Source organism: Octodon degus, unplaced genomic scaffold (assembly GCF_000260255.1).
Source record: "Octodon degus isolate 3935 unplaced genomic scaffold, OctDeg1.0 scaffold00056, whole genome shotgun sequence".
Lineage (NCBI taxonomy): Eukaryota > Metazoa > Chordata > Mammalia > Rodentia > Octodontidae > Octodon > Octodon degus.
In genome coordinates, this window is record NW_004524632.1 from 10970536 (window position 1) to 10987714 (window position 17179).

At 55.4% G+C, this 17179-nt stretch overlaps 1 protein-coding gene across 4 annotated transcripts in view; it reads left to right on the plus strand.

Annotated features, from left to right (window-relative positions):
- Atp6v0a1 (ATPase H+ transporting V0 subunit a1) overlaps window positions 1-17179 on the plus strand; it is a 54643-nt gene that overhangs the window by 30705 nt on the left and 6759 nt on the right. For all 4 annotated transcript variants that reach the window (XM_023718075.1, XM_023718074.1, XM_004633784.2 and 1 more), the window contains 9 exons: window positions 786-998; window positions 2961-3111; window positions 3798-3937; window positions 4303-4460; window positions 4896-4986; window positions 10933-11051; window positions 11552-11765; window positions 12062-12169; window positions 16871-16978. In XM_023718075.1, the coding sequence (XP_023573843.1) occupies window positions 786-998; window positions 2961-3111; window positions 3798-3937; window positions 4303-4460; window positions 4896-4986; window positions 10933-11051; window positions 11552-11765; window positions 12062-12169; window positions 16871-16978 (1302 nt within the window). The remainder of the gene's footprint in view (window positions 1-785; window positions 999-2960; window positions 3112-3797; window positions 3938-4302; window positions 4461-4895; window positions 4987-10932; window positions 11052-11551; window positions 11766-12061; window positions 12170-16870; window positions 16979-17179) is intronic.

The window sequence follows — 17179 nt, forward strand, 5'->3', positions numbered from 1 at the left end:
CATGTGGTGCTGGGGGATCGAACCGCGGTCCCTGTGCTTTGCCAAGCTTGTTCCAAGTAGGTGCTTTAGACCACTGAGCCATCTCTCCAGCCCCTTATGGCCTTTGCTTTAAATGTCAGCGAAGTCCCCTTGCTGTGTGCAGGATGGCTTTTCAGGACTCGCTTCTTGCTCTATTCTGGGCTGAGCTGGTGACTTTAACATGCTTGGCATGAAGCCTCTCCCCTTCAGAGGAAGGTGGGGGTTCAGGGAGCTTCTCCTGGCGCCGAGTGGCTTCGTGGCCAGCTCCTTCTGGCGGGAAGCGTTGGACTTCCCATCGCTGCTGTGCAGCCTGAGATCTGGTGCTGCAGCCTCAGGCTGTGAATGCCCCTCGCCTTCCTCTGGAGCGCTCTGTCCCAGTGCCAGACTCAGCGTGAGGCCTGTTGTCCTCCCTCCTCTGCCATGAGGGCTGTGGACGTGGCTACACAGCCCCTGGGTGCCCTGGTGTCCCTGTCAGAGGCAATGGGCGGCCTCTCTCCTCCTTTCCCTGGCGTGGACAGGGTGCTGCAGAGCTCACTGTCCTCATCTGAGCTCCTGGGCCTGGCGCCATCTCCAGGGGGACCGCTGGAAAAGGGACACCTTCATCTACTGGTCTTGGGTCTTGAATGTTAGTAGTTAGAACCCATATTTCTTGTAATTTGACCAACAAATAAGCCTATTTTCAGAATAATTTCTGAGCAGTCCCCCTAGCTGCTTCTGAGAGGGAAGCCTAGAGTCCAGGGCCCAGCTTCTGTCCTTCTCCCCAAAAGGTTCTGAACCAAACTGAGGACCACCGCCAGCGAGTCCTGCAGGCCGCTGCCAAGAACATCCGGGTCTGGTTCATCAAGGTGCGCAAGATGAAGGCCATCTACCACACCCTGAACCTCTGCAACATCGACGTCACACAGAAGTGCCTGATCGCCGAGGTCTGGTGCCCCGTCACTGACCTAGACTCCATCCAGTTTGCGCTCCGGCGGGGCACGGTGAGTTCTCATGCTCGCAGCCTGGGAAGGCAGCAGCAGGGATCACGACTGCCACATTGCCACGGGAGCCCTGTGTGTGCTCTGTGTCCCCACAGCACGCATCTTCTCACGGTGGCACAGGGCACTGCACAGTGTGGGCAAGAAGGGAGCACTGTGGCCGCGGCTCACAGTCCCACAGGGCTGGCCATGTGCCCCCTGGCAGTTTGTGTTGGGAGGTTCATGAGCAGCTGCTGTCTCAGCCATGGTCAAGGCCTAGGGTCAGGGACAGTGTGAGCTCCATGACCGCACAGCTGCTGGGGCAGGTGTGACGGGGGAAGGCCCCGGCCAGCCTCGCTGAGCCCAGGCCCTGTGCGTGGGGGGGGCTGTGCTGCCCATGTGAGTGGAGAGGGCTTTGAGGAGGGCCGCAGTGGGGTGACGCAGGGGGCGGCAATGCCGCAGAGTTTGCCTCGCACAGAGGAGGCTCCGCCCCTGCATTGGGCACGGAACCAGATGAGAGTGAGCAGAGCAGGGTGGCACCAGTGAGGCCTCTGAAAACCAGATGTGAGGAGGAGAGGGCAGGAAGCAAAGGGCAGCAGCGTGTGCCAGGTACAGCCTGGCGTTTTGTTTTGAGACAGGGTCTCACTAGATGGCTCAGGCTGGTCTGAAACTCACAGCACCCACCTGCCTCAGCCTCCCGAGGGCTGGGATGACCGGTGGCCGCCATCCTGCTGGGCACTGGAAGGGTTATCGAAGGGCAGGGCCGAGGCTTTGCACCTTATCCCAGGCCGAAAGGGCTGGAAATGATTTCTCAGAGAGGGACATAGCGCTTTAGTAGGCAGCAGCCAGCATGGCTGTCGCCTAGACACAGGAAGTAACAGCGGCCCCCGGCCAGGGTTTGATGGTGCAAGAGAAGGTGCGGGATTTGTGGGGCATGAGCGGGCCTGCGGTGGCTTTGGTTAGCAGCAGGCGCAGGAGCAGGCAGGAGGGGAAGTCAGGGTGTGTGAGGCCGCAGGCCCCAGCTCTGCCTGAAGGGCAGCGCTCATAGGAGCAGCTCAGCAGGCACCCCCATGTGGGCGGGGCAGAGCCAGGGCGGAAGGAGCGGCTGCGCAGCTGCACTGTTGGGCACGGGGTGGGGGGCGCCCAGGTGGCTCTGAGGCTGGCACAGACAAGAGCACGGCGCACCCGCCGCACAGCAGGAAGAGTTTCTGTGCTGTCTGGCTGCACACCCTAGAGTTTTCTGTTGTTTTATGAGATAGGGCCTTGTTGAATTTTGGGGCCCTGAATTTGGGCCCTGTAGCCTTGCCCCACCCAACCTTTTCTCCGCGCTCCCTTGGTAGGGCCTGCTTCCAGGAAAACTTGTTTTGTTTATTGTGTTTTGTGATTTTGAACAATTGTATTAGTACCTTTTAAATGGATGTAATGGTCAGTCATCACAGGGAATTTACCTGTGTGTGAAACATCGTGCTGCTTTTTTCTCACCCCCCTCCCCACTTTCTACCCCTAGCAAATGTTTTTGAACTCTTGGGTCTCAAACTTTGGGGTTTGAGTGATCCTCCTGCCTCAGCCTCCTGAGTGCTCGACAGCAGGCGTGCACTGTTGTTCTTGGCTTCTAGGTAATATTTCACATGGGCCAGTGAGATAGCTCAGCGGTCTAAAGTGCCTGCTTAGGCAAGCTTCGGCAGGCGCAGGGGCCTGCAGTTCTATCCCCAAACCACATGCCGCGCCAGCCCCGCCCTCAGGGTGGGCTGAGCCCTCCCCAAAAAACCTTTCACAGCCCTGATGCCCTGTACACCCCAAGACTGGATCTGAATCTTACACAGTAAATGTTCCACCCTTGTGGCTCCCCCAAAATCTGGGAAAGTTGGCCTCTGAGGTCCTATCTCTCATGTGCAGTCTGCAGGCCCCGTGGCATACACAGGCAGTCTGATGGCTGCCGCAGGGAGGAGGACAGCCTGACGGCGTGTGTGCTGTCTGTCTCCACAGGAGCACAGTGGCTCCACCGTGCCCTCCATTCTGAACAGGATGCAGACGAGCCAGACGCCCCCGACCTACAACAAGACTAACAAATTCACATCTGGCTTCCAAAACATCGTGGACGCCTATGGGATCGGGACTTACCGGGAGATCAACCCAGGTACACCCGGCTGCCTTTCCTGGGTGGCTTCGTGGCTCGGGTTCTCTCAGCATGGAAGGCTCTTTGTGGGCCTGTGAGGCCGCTGAGTGCGAGCTGCAGGTCCCATTCCACAGTGCTCCGGGTCGCCCTGCAGCAGCCAGGCCTCCTGCCCACGCTCCACAGATGCTGCTCCAGCATGTGTTTTTCCAAGGCCCCTTTTTCCCCCCCGCTGCTGTGGAGCCTCCCTGTCCCTGGCTGCGCAGTTGCTGCAAAGTTGTTGGCTGTTTCCAGCATAGGTCTGGTCTCGCCCTAAGGGGCTCACTGTTAAATCAGCCATGACGGAGAAGGGCTCGGTGGAAAAGGTTGAGTGTAGCCTGCCTGTGGCCTGGGTTCGTCCTGCAGGAGAGACAGAGCAGCCCAGGGAGCTTCCTTGGTCCCACCCTGCAGGGCCCACTGCTGGCTGCTTGGTTCAGCTGGGTACAGGGTGCTGCCCTGGATGGGGCTGGGCAAAGGGACCAGAGGTTGAAGCACAGTCCCACTGGGCCACCCTCTGCCCCTGTGTGCAGTTACAGCTTGGGTGCCAGCCGGCTGCTTGGTGGGGCTGTGGGGGCGGGTCCCACCCAGGGCAGAGTGCCCATAGGTTAGCAGAGGGACACAGTGCCTGGCTTACTTGCCCTCATGCCCCCCTTTCTGTGGCTTCTCCCCAGCTCCGTATACCATCATCACATTCCCGTTCCTATTTGCTGTGATGTTCGGGGACTTCGGCCACGGCATCCTGATGACCCTCTTTGCAGTGTGGATGGTGCTAAGAGAGAGCCGCATCCTCTCTCAGAAGAATGAGAATGAGGTATGGCTGAGCTTGGTCTGCGGGGTACGGCAGCAGCGCTGCCTGAGGTCTGGGCAGGAGGGGCTGGCCCCATCCCAGAACAGCAAGTGAGGAAATGGGCCGGGTGCTGCTTGGAGCCGAGCCCTGGGTTCCACCCCCAGCACAGCTAGAAAACAGAAACGACCCAAAAACCAGAGTGACGTGTGTGTGGACAGAAGTTTGTGATTTCTCATGCATTGTTATGAAACTCACACCCAGAAGTCTGTTACCTGGGCAGTCGCTCAAGGGGACGCAGCCGCTCCGAGGACCTTAGCACAGAAGAGGCCCTGTGTGTGTGGGGGGGGGAGTGCACTCCCTGTGCTCACTGCTGCCGCCTCCCCCTCCAGATGTTCAGCACCGTGTTCAGCGGCCGCTACATCATCCTGCTGATGGGCGTGTTCTCCACCTACACCGGCCTCATCTACAATGACTGCTTCTCCAAGTCTCTGAATATTTTCGGGTCATCCTGGAGTGTGCGGCCCATGTTCACTATCTATAATTGGACGTAAGTGGCAGGAGAGGCCGGAAACTGCTCCAATTTCTGACAAGCTGCCAGCCAGCACCCCTGCCCCTGTGCGACATCATGTCCCCTCTCAGTGTCCGGCCTGTGCAGCAGCCGGTGTCCAGATGCTCTAGTACATTTTTAATAATACATTGCATGTTGTTGTCTCAGTGGTTATTCACTGTACAAGATGCAGACCTGATATCCTGCCTCACACTATTAGAGCAAGCCTCTCTATTCAAGGATGTGCGTTTGTTGCTGGCTCAGTCAGTGAGGAGCAGGCCCAAGGCCCCTGCTTGGTGCCCCTCGCTGCCTCTGGCCCCCCTCTTCCTGCAGAGATGGCACAGGTGGGCTGTCCTTCTGTCCTCTGTGGGCAGACTCGGGCCAGGTGGCTTCTGCCATCGTGTGGAGTACATCACTGTGCCCCTCTTCTGGCAGGGAGGACACACTGCACGGGAACCCTGTTCTGCAGCTCAACCCAGCCGTGCCTGGCGTTTTTGGCGGCCCATACCCTTTTGGCATCGATCCGGTGAGACTCCTGTCCTGTATGCCACTTGCTGTCATGTGGAAGGGAGGGGATGGAAGTGATGGCAGATAGCTCTGTCCTTGATGGTGGCATGTTCTGTTCAGCGTGTACGCCAGCCACGTGAGGCCCAAGTGGGTTGGAAGCCACATGTGTCATCCAGCACTTCCTTTCTTTTATTTATTTGTTTAATTTGTGGGGGGTTCCAGGAATTGAACTCAGGATCTCGTGCTTACCAGGCAGGCACTGCGCTGCTGAGCTGTATCCCCGCCCTCTTTCATTTGTTTTTGAGGTGGGTTCTTGCTTTATAGTTCAGGCTGACTTTAAGCTCTCTGTGTAGCCCAGGCTGGCCTCCAACCCACAGCAGCGATCCTCCTGCCTCAGGAGATGTTTAGATGATAGAGATAATTATAAAAGCAGAGGGAAGAAGGACATCTCCTGAGAAATGGACAGAGAGAGTAAGAAAGAAGGCTCCAGGCAGAACCTATTGAGCCAAGGGAGAAAAGGTTTGAGTGATACGTGTAGCTTTGTTGAACCCTTACGTTGAGTGCTTACATGCATTAAGGCCTGTGCCCAGCCCTTTTCTGAGGCAGGGTCTCACTCTGCAATTCAGGCTGGCCTTGAGCTCACTTGCAACACTGCTTATTCCCAAAGTAGCTACAAGTATTGACTATAGGGAGATTGATTTTTTTCAAGACACTCCTCAATTTTCAATCCATTTCTACTGTTTGTTTTTTAAAAATATTTATTTACAAGATGATTTATTTTATTTTGTATTTAGTACAGGGTCTACGGGGTCTCACCACACAGATTGGACTCGTAGTGATCCTCCTGTTTTCAGCCTCCCAAGTGCTGGGGTTACAGGCACGCGCACTGGTCTTTTTGAGACAGTGTCTGCAAAAGGCATTTTAGTCCATCCCTAAGAGTTGCCAGGGTTTTGTTCCCTTTCGCAGCTGTTTTGCTTCCTTCAGTTAAGAGCGGGTGACAGGTTCGCCTGGGTCTCCACAGGCCACAGCGCTCCTGCTGGAAGCTCCTGGCAAGCGACTCCCCGTGTGGCGCACGGCCGGGGCGGAGCTGTGGGTGAAGCACAGGTCCTGTCACAGCATCCGCAGCCCCCTCAGCATCACCACTCAGGCCCCTCGTCCACTTCAGGGGCCTCTCACTGTGTCCCCTCAGTGAGGGCAGAGTGCGTGAGTACCAGGCCACCTGGGCAGCCTGTTGCCCACACCGTGCTCTTGTGTGCCCACTCGCATGCGTGTGCACGTGGGGAGGCGAGCCCTGGACCTACCCTCTCTTCATTTTGTGACAAGATCTCACAACGTTGCTAGGCTGGGCTCCCGCCTGTAGGCATCCTGCCTCAGCCTCCTGAAGAAGTAGGAGGACGACTGCTTTGAGTATTTTTTATCTGATTAGTGGTTGGTTGAATCCACTGGTATGGACCTTGCAGATATGGAGCTGGCTGTACTTTAGTTATGATGAGCTTCAATGCCAGCCTCAATGAAGGAAGGAAGGAAGGAAGGATGGACGGATGGACGGACGGACAGACAGACGAACGCTAATGGGACTGAGACTCTTGCTGTGGACCCAGTGCCATGGCACCCCTCAGCACATCTGCTTTAATCTTCAATGCTGTGAGGCACATGCTGCTTCCCCCCGCCATACTGGGGATTGAACTCAGGACCTTGTGCTTTCCAGGAAGGTGCTTATGTCACTAAGCTATCTCCTCAGCCGTAGGAAGATGTTGCTGTCACTAGCATACACCTAGAGAACCAGGTTGGCCAAGGCCTAGTAATGTTCCACAGGCTCACAAAGCAGCATGTTCTGGACCCTGCCACCTGCCAGGCACAGTGCCTGCTGGACCAGCAGTTTGTTTTGTTTTGTTTCTTTCCTTTTTGATCTTTTTGAGACAGGGTCTTTGCAAAAGACATTTTAGTCTATCCCTAGGAATTGTCAAACTCTTAACTGTGAGCCGCTGTACAAATGAAGAGTTAAACACTTTCAGCGTTCAGTGGCACAGGGAAAGCACTACCATTCCAAAAGGTACACACAGCAGGAGAACACAAAGCATTGGGACTGGGCCGGGGAGATAGCTCAATAGAATAAGCGCCTGAGTTCAATCACCGGTTCTGCAAAAATAAATAAATAAATAAATAAAATAAAATAAAATAAAAACAAAGCACTGGGACTGACACAAGTCCAAAACCCAGCAGGGAGCCTTTTTACCAAGATGGCGCTGAAGGCGAAGGAGGAAGCCCCTCCCTAAGCTGAAGGCAAAGTGAAAGCTCTGAAGGCCAAGAGGGCCGTGCCGAAAGGCTTCCACAGCCACAAAAAGAATATATGAACGTTGCCTGCCTTCCGCCCTCCCAAGACACTGCAGCTCCAGAGCCAGCCCAGATACCCTCAGAAGAGCACCCCCAGGAGAAACAGCTTGACCACTATGCCACCATCAGGTTCCCCCTGACAGCAGTCAGCCATGAGAAAGGTCGAGGACAACAGCACACTCGTATTCACTGTGGATGTCAATGCCAATAAGCACCAGATGAGACTAGCTGTGAAGAAGCTGTGTGACATTGGTGTGGCCAAGGTCAATACCCTAATCAGGCCTGATGGAGAGAAGAAGGCATCTGTTCACTTGGCTCCTGATTATGATGCACTGGATGTTGCCAACAAAATTGGGATCATCTAAACTGAGTCCATGGGCTGGTGAGATGGCTCAGTGGTCTAAAGCACCTACTTAGAACGAGCTTAGCAAAGCACAGGGACCGCGGTTCGATCCCCCAGCACCACATGCCAGCCAGCCCCGCCCCCTGGTGGGCTGAGCTGGACACACACACACACACACACACACACACACACACACACATAAATAAATAAAAATAAACTGAGTCCAGCTGACTAATTCTAAATATATACTTTTTTTCTCAGATTAAAAAAAAAAAAAATCCAGCAGGGCAAACATTAAGTCCTACAGTTCCATGTGGAACATCCAAAGCAATCTGTAATGAGTTGTGAGCTCCAGAAGCCTTCCATGGCTCCACTCCTAAGGCCCTCTCTCTTGGTGGTATCTCCCACGGCTTCTCTCTTAGGCCAGCTTTGCACCCTCCTTGCAGTTTCCCTTAGATGACCCACATTTCTGGCTTTTCCAGACTTAAGGGGTTTCTACTACACATTAAGCTTCTCACTCTCTGCTTCACACACTGCCTTCTCAGGGGCACACGGCCTGGCCTCCCAGGCCTTCTACAATCGAGGTGGAAGCCTTCTTAACCTCAGAACTCTTGCATTCTGCCTGCACCTAAAAACAATGCCACATGGATGATGCCAAGGTCTGCCGCCAGTTGGAGCAGTAACCAGGTTTTCTTCTGTCTTGGCTGTAGGAGTTGAGTGCCTGGATCTCTGAGCACTCTGGCCCTGATTTCGAGGAATAGATTCTCCATGCTGGCACCATTCTGGAACCTGGTATGGCCGCCACTGCCATTCTGGAACGTGTGGCCACTGCCCCTGAAAGATGGTGCTCTGCAACTTTCTCCTCAAGACAAAGTCTCTCATCCTTGCAATTCTGAGGCTGCAAAGGGTGGAGACCTGCTGCCTCCTGTGATGCCCTCCTTTCCTTTCTCTTGTTCCTTTCCCACAAAGGAGATTCTCTCAGCTCTATCTTTGCATAACACAGCTTTATTGGAGCTTCCTTTCTGGCCAGACTCACATTTTAAATCATCCTGCTGGGCTCCTTGCTCTTGATTCTCAACATAAATCTGACTAAAAGCTCCCAACAATAGCCATGCCATTGCTTCAACAGTTGGCTGCATTGAAGTTTCTTCTGCCAGATTAATCAGTCCATCAGGCTTAATTTCAGTCCCAGGCAAAGTTTCTGGACATGGGCAAAATGCAGACAAACTTTCTGCCAAGCCATAACACATCATCTGGAGTCCAACAACCAATGCAGTCTTTCTTCCCAGAAGAAACCGCCTCAACCTGGCCTTTACAGGCAGGATTTCTATCAGTCTTGTGGTCTCCTGAACTCTAACAAGAATCTCCCATGCAGAACAGCAGTAGCTGTTCCAGTGCTACTCTTGTAGGTGACATTTCTTTTAAATTTTTTTTTAACATTTATTTATTTAGTGTGTGTGTGTGTGTGTGGCCAGCTCAGCCCACCAGGGGGCACAGCTGGCTGGCATGTGGTGCTGGGGGATCGAACCGCGGTCCCTGTGCTTTGCCAAGCTTGTTCCAAGTAGGTGCTTTAGACCACTGAGCCGTCTCTCCAGCCCCATTGTAGGTGACATTTCTGAACCTTTTCTATCTCTTCCCATAAGCCATTCCCAAAAGCTTGTAATCCACAGGATCAGGATGAGTCATAGCAACAGCCCCACTCCTGGTACCAAATTCTGCTTTGGTTATTCTTCTTTCATTGCTGGGACAAATACCAAACACCAAAAATGAAGGAAGGAAGTAAAGCTTTGTTTAGCTCACAGCTAATGGAGGTTTCAGTCCATAATCAACTGACTCCAAGGCAGAGTGGTAATTGGCAGAGAGCAACCTTTCATAGTGGTGGCAAAGAACAGAGAGCAAAGGGAGGGACAGCAGCTCCAGCAGCTAGCTAGCCTCTGTCCCCTCCTTACATTGTAATGCAGAGTATCTGCCCCAGGGAACTCATACCCATAATCCCAGCATTGGATCACAATCACAAATTCCAGAAGCCACCCCGTGACTACATGAGGCTTTGTGGGACAACTGGACACAAACCATAACAGTCTTGCTGTGCAGTTCAGACTGGCCTTGAACTCACTTTGTAGCCCAGGATGGTCTTAAATTTGGAATGAACCTCTTGCCTCAGCCTCCCAAGTATGGGATTATAGGCATGCGCCACCACGCCCAGCTCAGACCAGCAGTTCTAAGACTGAGCTTCTGCCCCACACAGTACAGTGACAGGGAGGCCATGACTCTGTGTGTGCCCTGTGTTTTAAGGTTACTGGCTGTGCACAGAGAGATGTTGGAAGTTCTCAGGGAACCAGGTGCATGCGTGCCCACCATTTGGAGTTTTAGAACTAAGCCAGGAACAGGTGGACTGGAGAGAGGACAGTCGCGTATGTTTATGTTTGAGGTCTCTGAGCCCCTGCTCAGCAGGAAATGCAGTGAGGGTATGTGCTACCACCCAGGGCAGAGCAGCACTGCTTCCTGAGCCTGTAGCAGGCTGGGAAGGTCCTGGGGCATGAGAACAGTTGTGGTATAGGCCAGGTGATGGTGGCACCCTGCCTGAGGCAACAGGCGGATGCAGGGGGGTCCTTGCCTAGCCTGTGACAACCGGCCTCCACCTACAGTGTCACGGGTGTGAACAGCAGGCCTCAGGCTTAGAAGAAGCTATGTGAAGCCCAAAGCCACAGGTGGTCACAGCAGAGCTCTTGTGGGGACAGGGCAGAGGTGTGGGAGGAGGGCGTGGCCAGACCTGGCTGCACTGGTGGCAGCAGTGGCAGGGCCTCTCGTGCCCTGGGCTGAGTACGTGGATTGCTGGTGCAGAGCTAGACCTAGTGGGAATCTGGGTACCGATTACTGCTTATAGTGCTAAAGAACCACCGCTAGGCTGGGCTCCCTCGGCAGCAGAGGCCGCACACAGCATGCACGCCCCGTGTTCTGTCCCCAGCACCAAGAGAGCCGTCGTTGTGTCTGCTTCTGGGATGACCCCTGCACCATGGCCAGGCTTCAAAGCCAGCCATGATGTGGCCCCGGCTGAAATGACGCAGCATCCAGGCTGGGCTGTTCAAGGGCCCAGACAGGGATGGCAAGTAGCGCGGCCCTGGCCCACAGATGACGCCGGTGGGCGTGGCAGGTGCGGCAGTGTGCCGCCGTCTGAGCCCAGGCCCAGCTTCCCATAAGGAAGCAAGTCTTTCCTAAACAGAGGAACAGTATGATCCCTCCTGAGAGTTCTTGGTGTGATGCTTTTTCTCTGCTTGGGTTTGACAGATTTGGAACATCGCCACCAACAAACTGACCTTCCTCAACTCCTTCAAAATGAAGATGTCGGTGATTCTGGGAATTGTCCACATGCTATTTGGCGTCAGCCTGAGCCTTTTCAATCACATGTGAGTCACTCTGCCCGGTCGTCAGGAGAGATGAGGCTCTTCCCACAGAGATAAGTCACGCTGACTCTGTGCCATCGCGGTTATTTCACAGAATTCGCGTGGCCCTTGTTTGTTTGAGACAAGATCTCACCATATAGCCCTAACTGACCTTGAGTTGAAGTCCAGCCTGAACTGCATAGCAAGACCCTGTTTCATGAAGACAAAAAAAAGATAAAAAAAGAACAAAGGCCAAGGCTGTCGCTTAGTATTGGGCCTCAGGCCCTGCGAGGCTGGCGGGTCTGCGGCAGCAGCCTCCCATGTACTGGGTTCCCCACTTTCACATGGGAAGGGGTGGGGAGCCCTCTCGCATCTCTGAGAGTGCTGGTGTGCGCCTAGTTCTGACTGGGAGCCCCTTGGACACAGACTGAATGAGCTTCTGGGGCGCAGTCGGCCTCGCACTCGCCTGGGCTTTCCTGGTCTCTTCCTCCAAACAGTGAGCAGCCCCCCTTCTGCCCCTGCAGCTACTTCAAGAAGCCCCTCAACATCTACTTTGGGTTCATCCCGGAGATCATCTTCATGTCCTCACTGTTCGGCTACCTGGTCATACTCATCTTCTACAAGTGGACGGCCTACAGCGCACACACGTCGGAGAGCGCGCCCAGCCTGCTCATCCACTTCATCAACATGTTCCTCTTCTCCTACCCCGAGGGCAACGCCATGCTCTACTCTGGACAGGTGCGTGGGCCAGCAGGCAGGCATGTGTGCTGTTGGGCGGGCGGGCGGGCGGGCAGGAACCCGGACTTTTCTCTTGCCTGGGAGCTGAGCCTTTGGTGTTGAGCCCAGAAGTGCAGCTGTGAAGGCAGCCTGGCCCCTGGGTGCCTGCAGTTTCTGAACCCGAAAGGGCAGCTCTTGGGTGTCCCGTTATCTGGGAGGCGGAAGGTGCTGCTCGGGTTCCTGGCCTGGACCCCGGTGTGCAGCCGGCTGGGACGTGACCTGACACACTGTCCTTTTTCCACCCCCACCCCCCACAGAAGGGAATCCAGGGCTTCCTCGTGGTGGTCGCGCTGCTGTGTGTGCCCTGGATGCTGCTGCTGAAGCCGCTGGTCCTGCGCCGCCAGTACCTGAGGAGGAAGCATCTGGTGAGTGTCTGCTGTCTGGGTCACTAGATGTGTGGGAGGCAGCTCCCAGAGGTCAAGAACCACTGTGCATGCACGTGGATTTGCTTACGAAACACCAGCCCATGTCCCAGCATCACCTGGGGCACAGACACACACTGAGCACCCACATGTCTGGGTCCAGCTCCAAGGGTTGGGTAGAAACCAAGGCGCAGCTTAGGTCCCAGCTATGCTTCATGCTGGCTGTGCTGAGCAGAACTGGGCTGGGCCGTCTGACATAAGCTTGGCCCTGGGCGGCCTCGGGGCAGCCTGAGACTGCCGTTTAAAGTGAAGCATGCACCCACTGGAGTATCTGGGAAAGGTTTGCCTTAAAGCACGTTGGCATTTTTCTTCTCAAAAAGCAATGTACCTGCGCCTGCACCCCTGTGTGCGCTTGAGTTCTGGGCCTGGCACAGTCGGCCGGGGCTGGGCACAGAGCCGTGGTTGCCGTGCGCTTCCTGCAGTGCAGAGCAGTGAGTGATGAGCCCCCCCTCTTCCTCCCCAACCATCTTCATCCCCCACGCCCCATCGCTCGCCCCTGCCCTCCCTCTGCTCTTGTCTTCCTCTCCCTCCTTCTCTTCGCACACCGCACCATCAGGAAGGGCAACCCGTGGAGGCCCCAGGGAGCCCCGCCCCGAGCCAGCAGGGACTAGAGGCAGCAGCAGCCGCGACAGTGAGTGACTCCCGTCCACCCCATGGCACGCTGTGTCTAAGGAGGGGCAGACGGTGCACAGGCTGCCTTGTCCCAGCACTGATGTGGGCTGTGTCCTTGGGGAGCATGTCCCCTTGCTCCCTGATGGCAGAAGTGCACTCCACCTCTTAAGAACAGACTGGTGTGGCTGTTGCCTCTGTCCGCCAGTCCCCACACGGAATGTAAGTACAGAGCCCTCCCTGGCAGGCGAGCGGCTGCTGTGAGTCCTGCATCCCGTCCCATCACCCTAAGCCGAGGTGGTGGCTCCTGGCTCGTGCCTCAGCCACACCCAGTGACCGGGCAGTGAGCTTTCACCTGGAAGGAGGGCTTCTGGTCTCAGCTGCACTTGCTGCACTCAAGGCTCTGCTTCAGAGCGCAGCCTGGACGCCTGGTCCTTGTTAGCATGACTCTCCCGAAAGTGCGAGTGTGGACGTGCTTCCTTCTCGTGGGAAGTCGGGCGCCGCATGGCCTCAGCTCTTCGCAGCCCTGCCCTCCTCCCACGTGCTGCACATCTGCTGTGGTGGCCAGTGGCCTTCTGCCTTTACATCTGGTGTGGTGGCTGGTCCCTTCTGTCTCTGTGTCTGGTGTGGTGGCCGTTCTTCTGTCTTGTAGGGGCCAGAGTCACCTTCTGGCTTGATCTGCCCCTTCAAGACTCTGGTGCAGTAATAGCACTTAGAGCGTTAAGCATTTGAATATTCGTCCTTTCAGTCTTCTTTTAACCAGTCTCCCGCCTTGCCTCAGTCCTTCTAGACTACGAATCATAGTTTTCTAACTCCCTGGCAGCACTTTCCTATGTGTGCCAAGTCTCAATAGCACTGAGTCCTTCAAAGGAGCAGGCACCGTGGTACACACCTGCAATCCCAGCACTCTGGAGCTGAGATGAGGTTACTGTGAACTTGAGGCCAGCCCAGGCGTAGCGGAACTGCACAGCAAGACCTTGTCTCAAAAAGGGGGCGGGGGGGATGGCTCAGTGGAATAAGCACCTCGCTGGCAAGCTCAGGAGCCCGAGTTTAATCCCTGGTTCCGCAAGAAAAAAAAAAAAACAGTCCAGGCTGGGGAGATGGTTCAGTAGATGAGCACTTGCCTGGCAAGCACAAGGGTCTGAGAGCAGTCCTCGGTTCTGCCAAATAAAAATAAAAAGTCCTCTGAAGAAATGAAACCCAAGGTAGATGACCAAGCCTCTCAGGTGCCCTGACTATTCTGAACTCAGCCCACAGCCAGGCTATAAAACTACCCTGAAAGGGCTGGCACTGGGGGACACAGACATTTAATCTTGGCTCTTACAGCTGTTTTCAGGCAGGGCCTCTCCTCTCTGCGCAGAACTGCTTGAGCACACCTCTTCCACACTTCTCTCTGCCACTCCTGAGGGGCTGAGCTGGTCTTGATGCTTGGGAATCTGGCACGCTGTCCTGGGACGAAGCCAGCATCTGTCCAGGCTTTCTCTCCGCCCTTCTGCAGCTGCTGCCTTTCTCTGTGCCACAGCATCAGACAGCAGAGCTACAAGGAGGACCTCAGACCCTTGGCCCCTGGCCTTGGCCCTGGATGCTCAGCTGTCATGGTGCTGTGGTCCAGCCTCTCGGCTGTGGAGTGACCTCCTAGGCACAACCTGCCTTCTCCTTTCTGCTGATTGTCCCTCCCTCTGCTCTGAGAGCCGAAGGCCTGAGGTAGCACTCCTCCGTGTCCCTCCCAGGAGCTGATACCTGGGGGCTGCGCAGGCAGCCTCTACTCTGGGCTTTGCACCCTGCACCCTCCTCTGCTGCCCTTGTGCCCAGCCCAGGACATGTCAGGCACCCCTCCTGGGCCCGCTGCAGCCCTTAGTTCTCTCTTGAGGGTGGTCACATGTGCCACGACAGCACGCTCACCTACCATGGTCACCGGGCCTCGCTCTGGGTAATTCCCAGCTCCTCCTCAAAGTCAAAATGAGCATGAGAGCTGAGCATTTTGAACTGATCCTGGACACTGAGGCAGCCATAAGCCAACTGAAACCACAAAAGATGATTTCCATACCTGCTTCGGACACTGGCCAGAACACAGGTGTTTGATCAAGGGAAGCATTTTAAGCAGGGTTAATGACAAGGTGGAATTTACTGGAATAATTTTTATTTTTATCATGCCTCATATTTCTTAGCAAAACAAAACAGAAGGACTGGTGAGATAGCTCAGCAGACTAAGCACCTGCTTTGGCAAGTGCAGGGACCAGGGTCATGATCCCTGGTCCTGCCCCCAGGGTGCACTTAGCCAGTGACAGAGTCCAGGTGTAGTAGCGCCCACCTGTCATCCCTGAACTGGGGAGGCTGAAAAGAGGAGGATCATTACGAGTCTGAGCTGCTTAGTGAGACCTTGTACCAAATACATAAATGAAAAATAAAACAAAAATCCAGAAAGTAGCTCATAATCCCATAACCCTGACAATCCACTACTGATGTCACAAAAATACATTGTTCTTCACTGGTTAAGGGCACGGCGCTAGCCAAGAGCCCCCTGTGGTGCTGTTCTGCGGTGGGCGTTTCGGTGGGGAGGGCCGTGCTCCTGGCATCTATCAGTGGTTGGTACAAGTGTGTGCGTGTGCGTGTGTGTGTGTGCATGCATGCGCCTGCCTGGGGGCCGTTATACACTGCAGCACTCTCCTGCCCCATGGTTAGTGGGTGTCTCAGTCATTGTGTCCTCCCATTGTCACTGTTTCCGTGGCCTCCCAACCCGTAGGGTAGTCCACCTTGGCTGTTCCCAGTTCTCTGTGATTATACTCTATGATGCGGGACTGTCTGGCCTGTGTGTCTAAGTTTAGCAGGCGCAGGTGTCCCAGAGGGGATTGGGAGTCCTGAGGGTGCACGTGTTCTGTGTAGGGGGTCTCCTGAGCATCACACAATCCGGGTGCACAGGGAAGTCTTGAAACAGAGGGCCGGGGAGATAGCTCAGTGGCATAAGCACCTGCCTGGCAAGCGCAAGTCCTGAGTTTGATTCCCCGTACCACACACACACACACAGAAGACGTAATAACAATAGCGATCCTGAGATGGACACTGCTGGCCGCAGGACTAGAAAGCCTGTTTAGAAGGCAGCTGCCAGGGGACTGGGAGGCACCGCTGGACTCGGTCACAGGGCAGCCCTAAAGGGTGACACCAGAGGGGCCGCAGGGAGCCTCAGGGAGCAGGTGAAGGGTCCCAGGGCTCCTCTCCCTCAGGCACAGTGACCGCACACTGGCATCTGTCGGACTCACCCACTCCTGCCAGAGATTCTTTTTGACTCAGTAAACCCCAACTTTTTCAGATGAAGTTAACTTTAAAATTTGCATAGAGAGGTAGGTATGGCAGGGCATACCTGTCATCCCAGCACTCTGAGGCAGGAGGATCACAAGATCAAGCTCAGTTTAGGTGATTCAGTAACTTAAAGGTCCTGGATTCAGTCTCAAGTACCAAAAAGAAAATCTACACCCCCCACGCCCTCACCCCACCCCCAGCCCCGTCTGGGTCCAAGGCTGTAGCTCAGTGGCATAAGCACCTGCCTGGCAAGCACAAGATCCTGAGTTCAATCCCTGGTACCAGGGAAAAAAAGTGGGGGTCAGCACCCCAAGTGTTTGGACAGAAGGGGCCCCTCGTCTAGGGAGCCCTTGTTCCCAGAGGAGCCCTGGCCTCTCCCGGAGCCGAGGGCCCTGTGGGCCGCATGTTAGTGGGTGCGCGGAACGCCTGCCACGCCCTGCAGGCTGCTCTGACAGTGATGGCTGGGAGGGCTCTGGCGGTGGCCCCCATGCAGCCGAGCCCCCCGGCCTCTCTAGCCCTTCCCCTGGGAGGCCAGCGACTCTGTGTGCGGCGGATAGCGTGGTGTGAATAAATCCTGGGGGCAGCTGTGGGGTCGTTTCTATACAGCCTTGGATTGCGGTCCTTTCCTGTGGGCCCGTGCCCCTGAGGTTTGTACGCACTAACCACGCCCTTCCCACCTCGCAGAACCCACTCACCTAAAGCCCAGGCAAATTCTACTCTTTCTGTTCGTCTGTGTAGGGAACTCTCAACTTTGGTGGGATCAGGGTGGGCAACGGACCGACAGAGGAGGATGCTGAGATTATTCAGCATGACCAGCTCTCCACCCACTCGGAGGACGCGGAAGAGGTAAGGTCCAGCGGCGTGGCTCCTGCCTGCACTCGGGACGCCTGGCTTGATTTTCTAGAAGGCTCATGCTCGTCTTCTTGCAAACTAAAAGTACTAACAGGCGGCCGCCTCCCAGGCCCGCCGTTGCTGGGCCTGCTCTCCGCGCTCTGGGCCCGCCCTGCAGCCTCTTCTTCCCGCCCCCGGTCGGTCGGCACTGGCGGT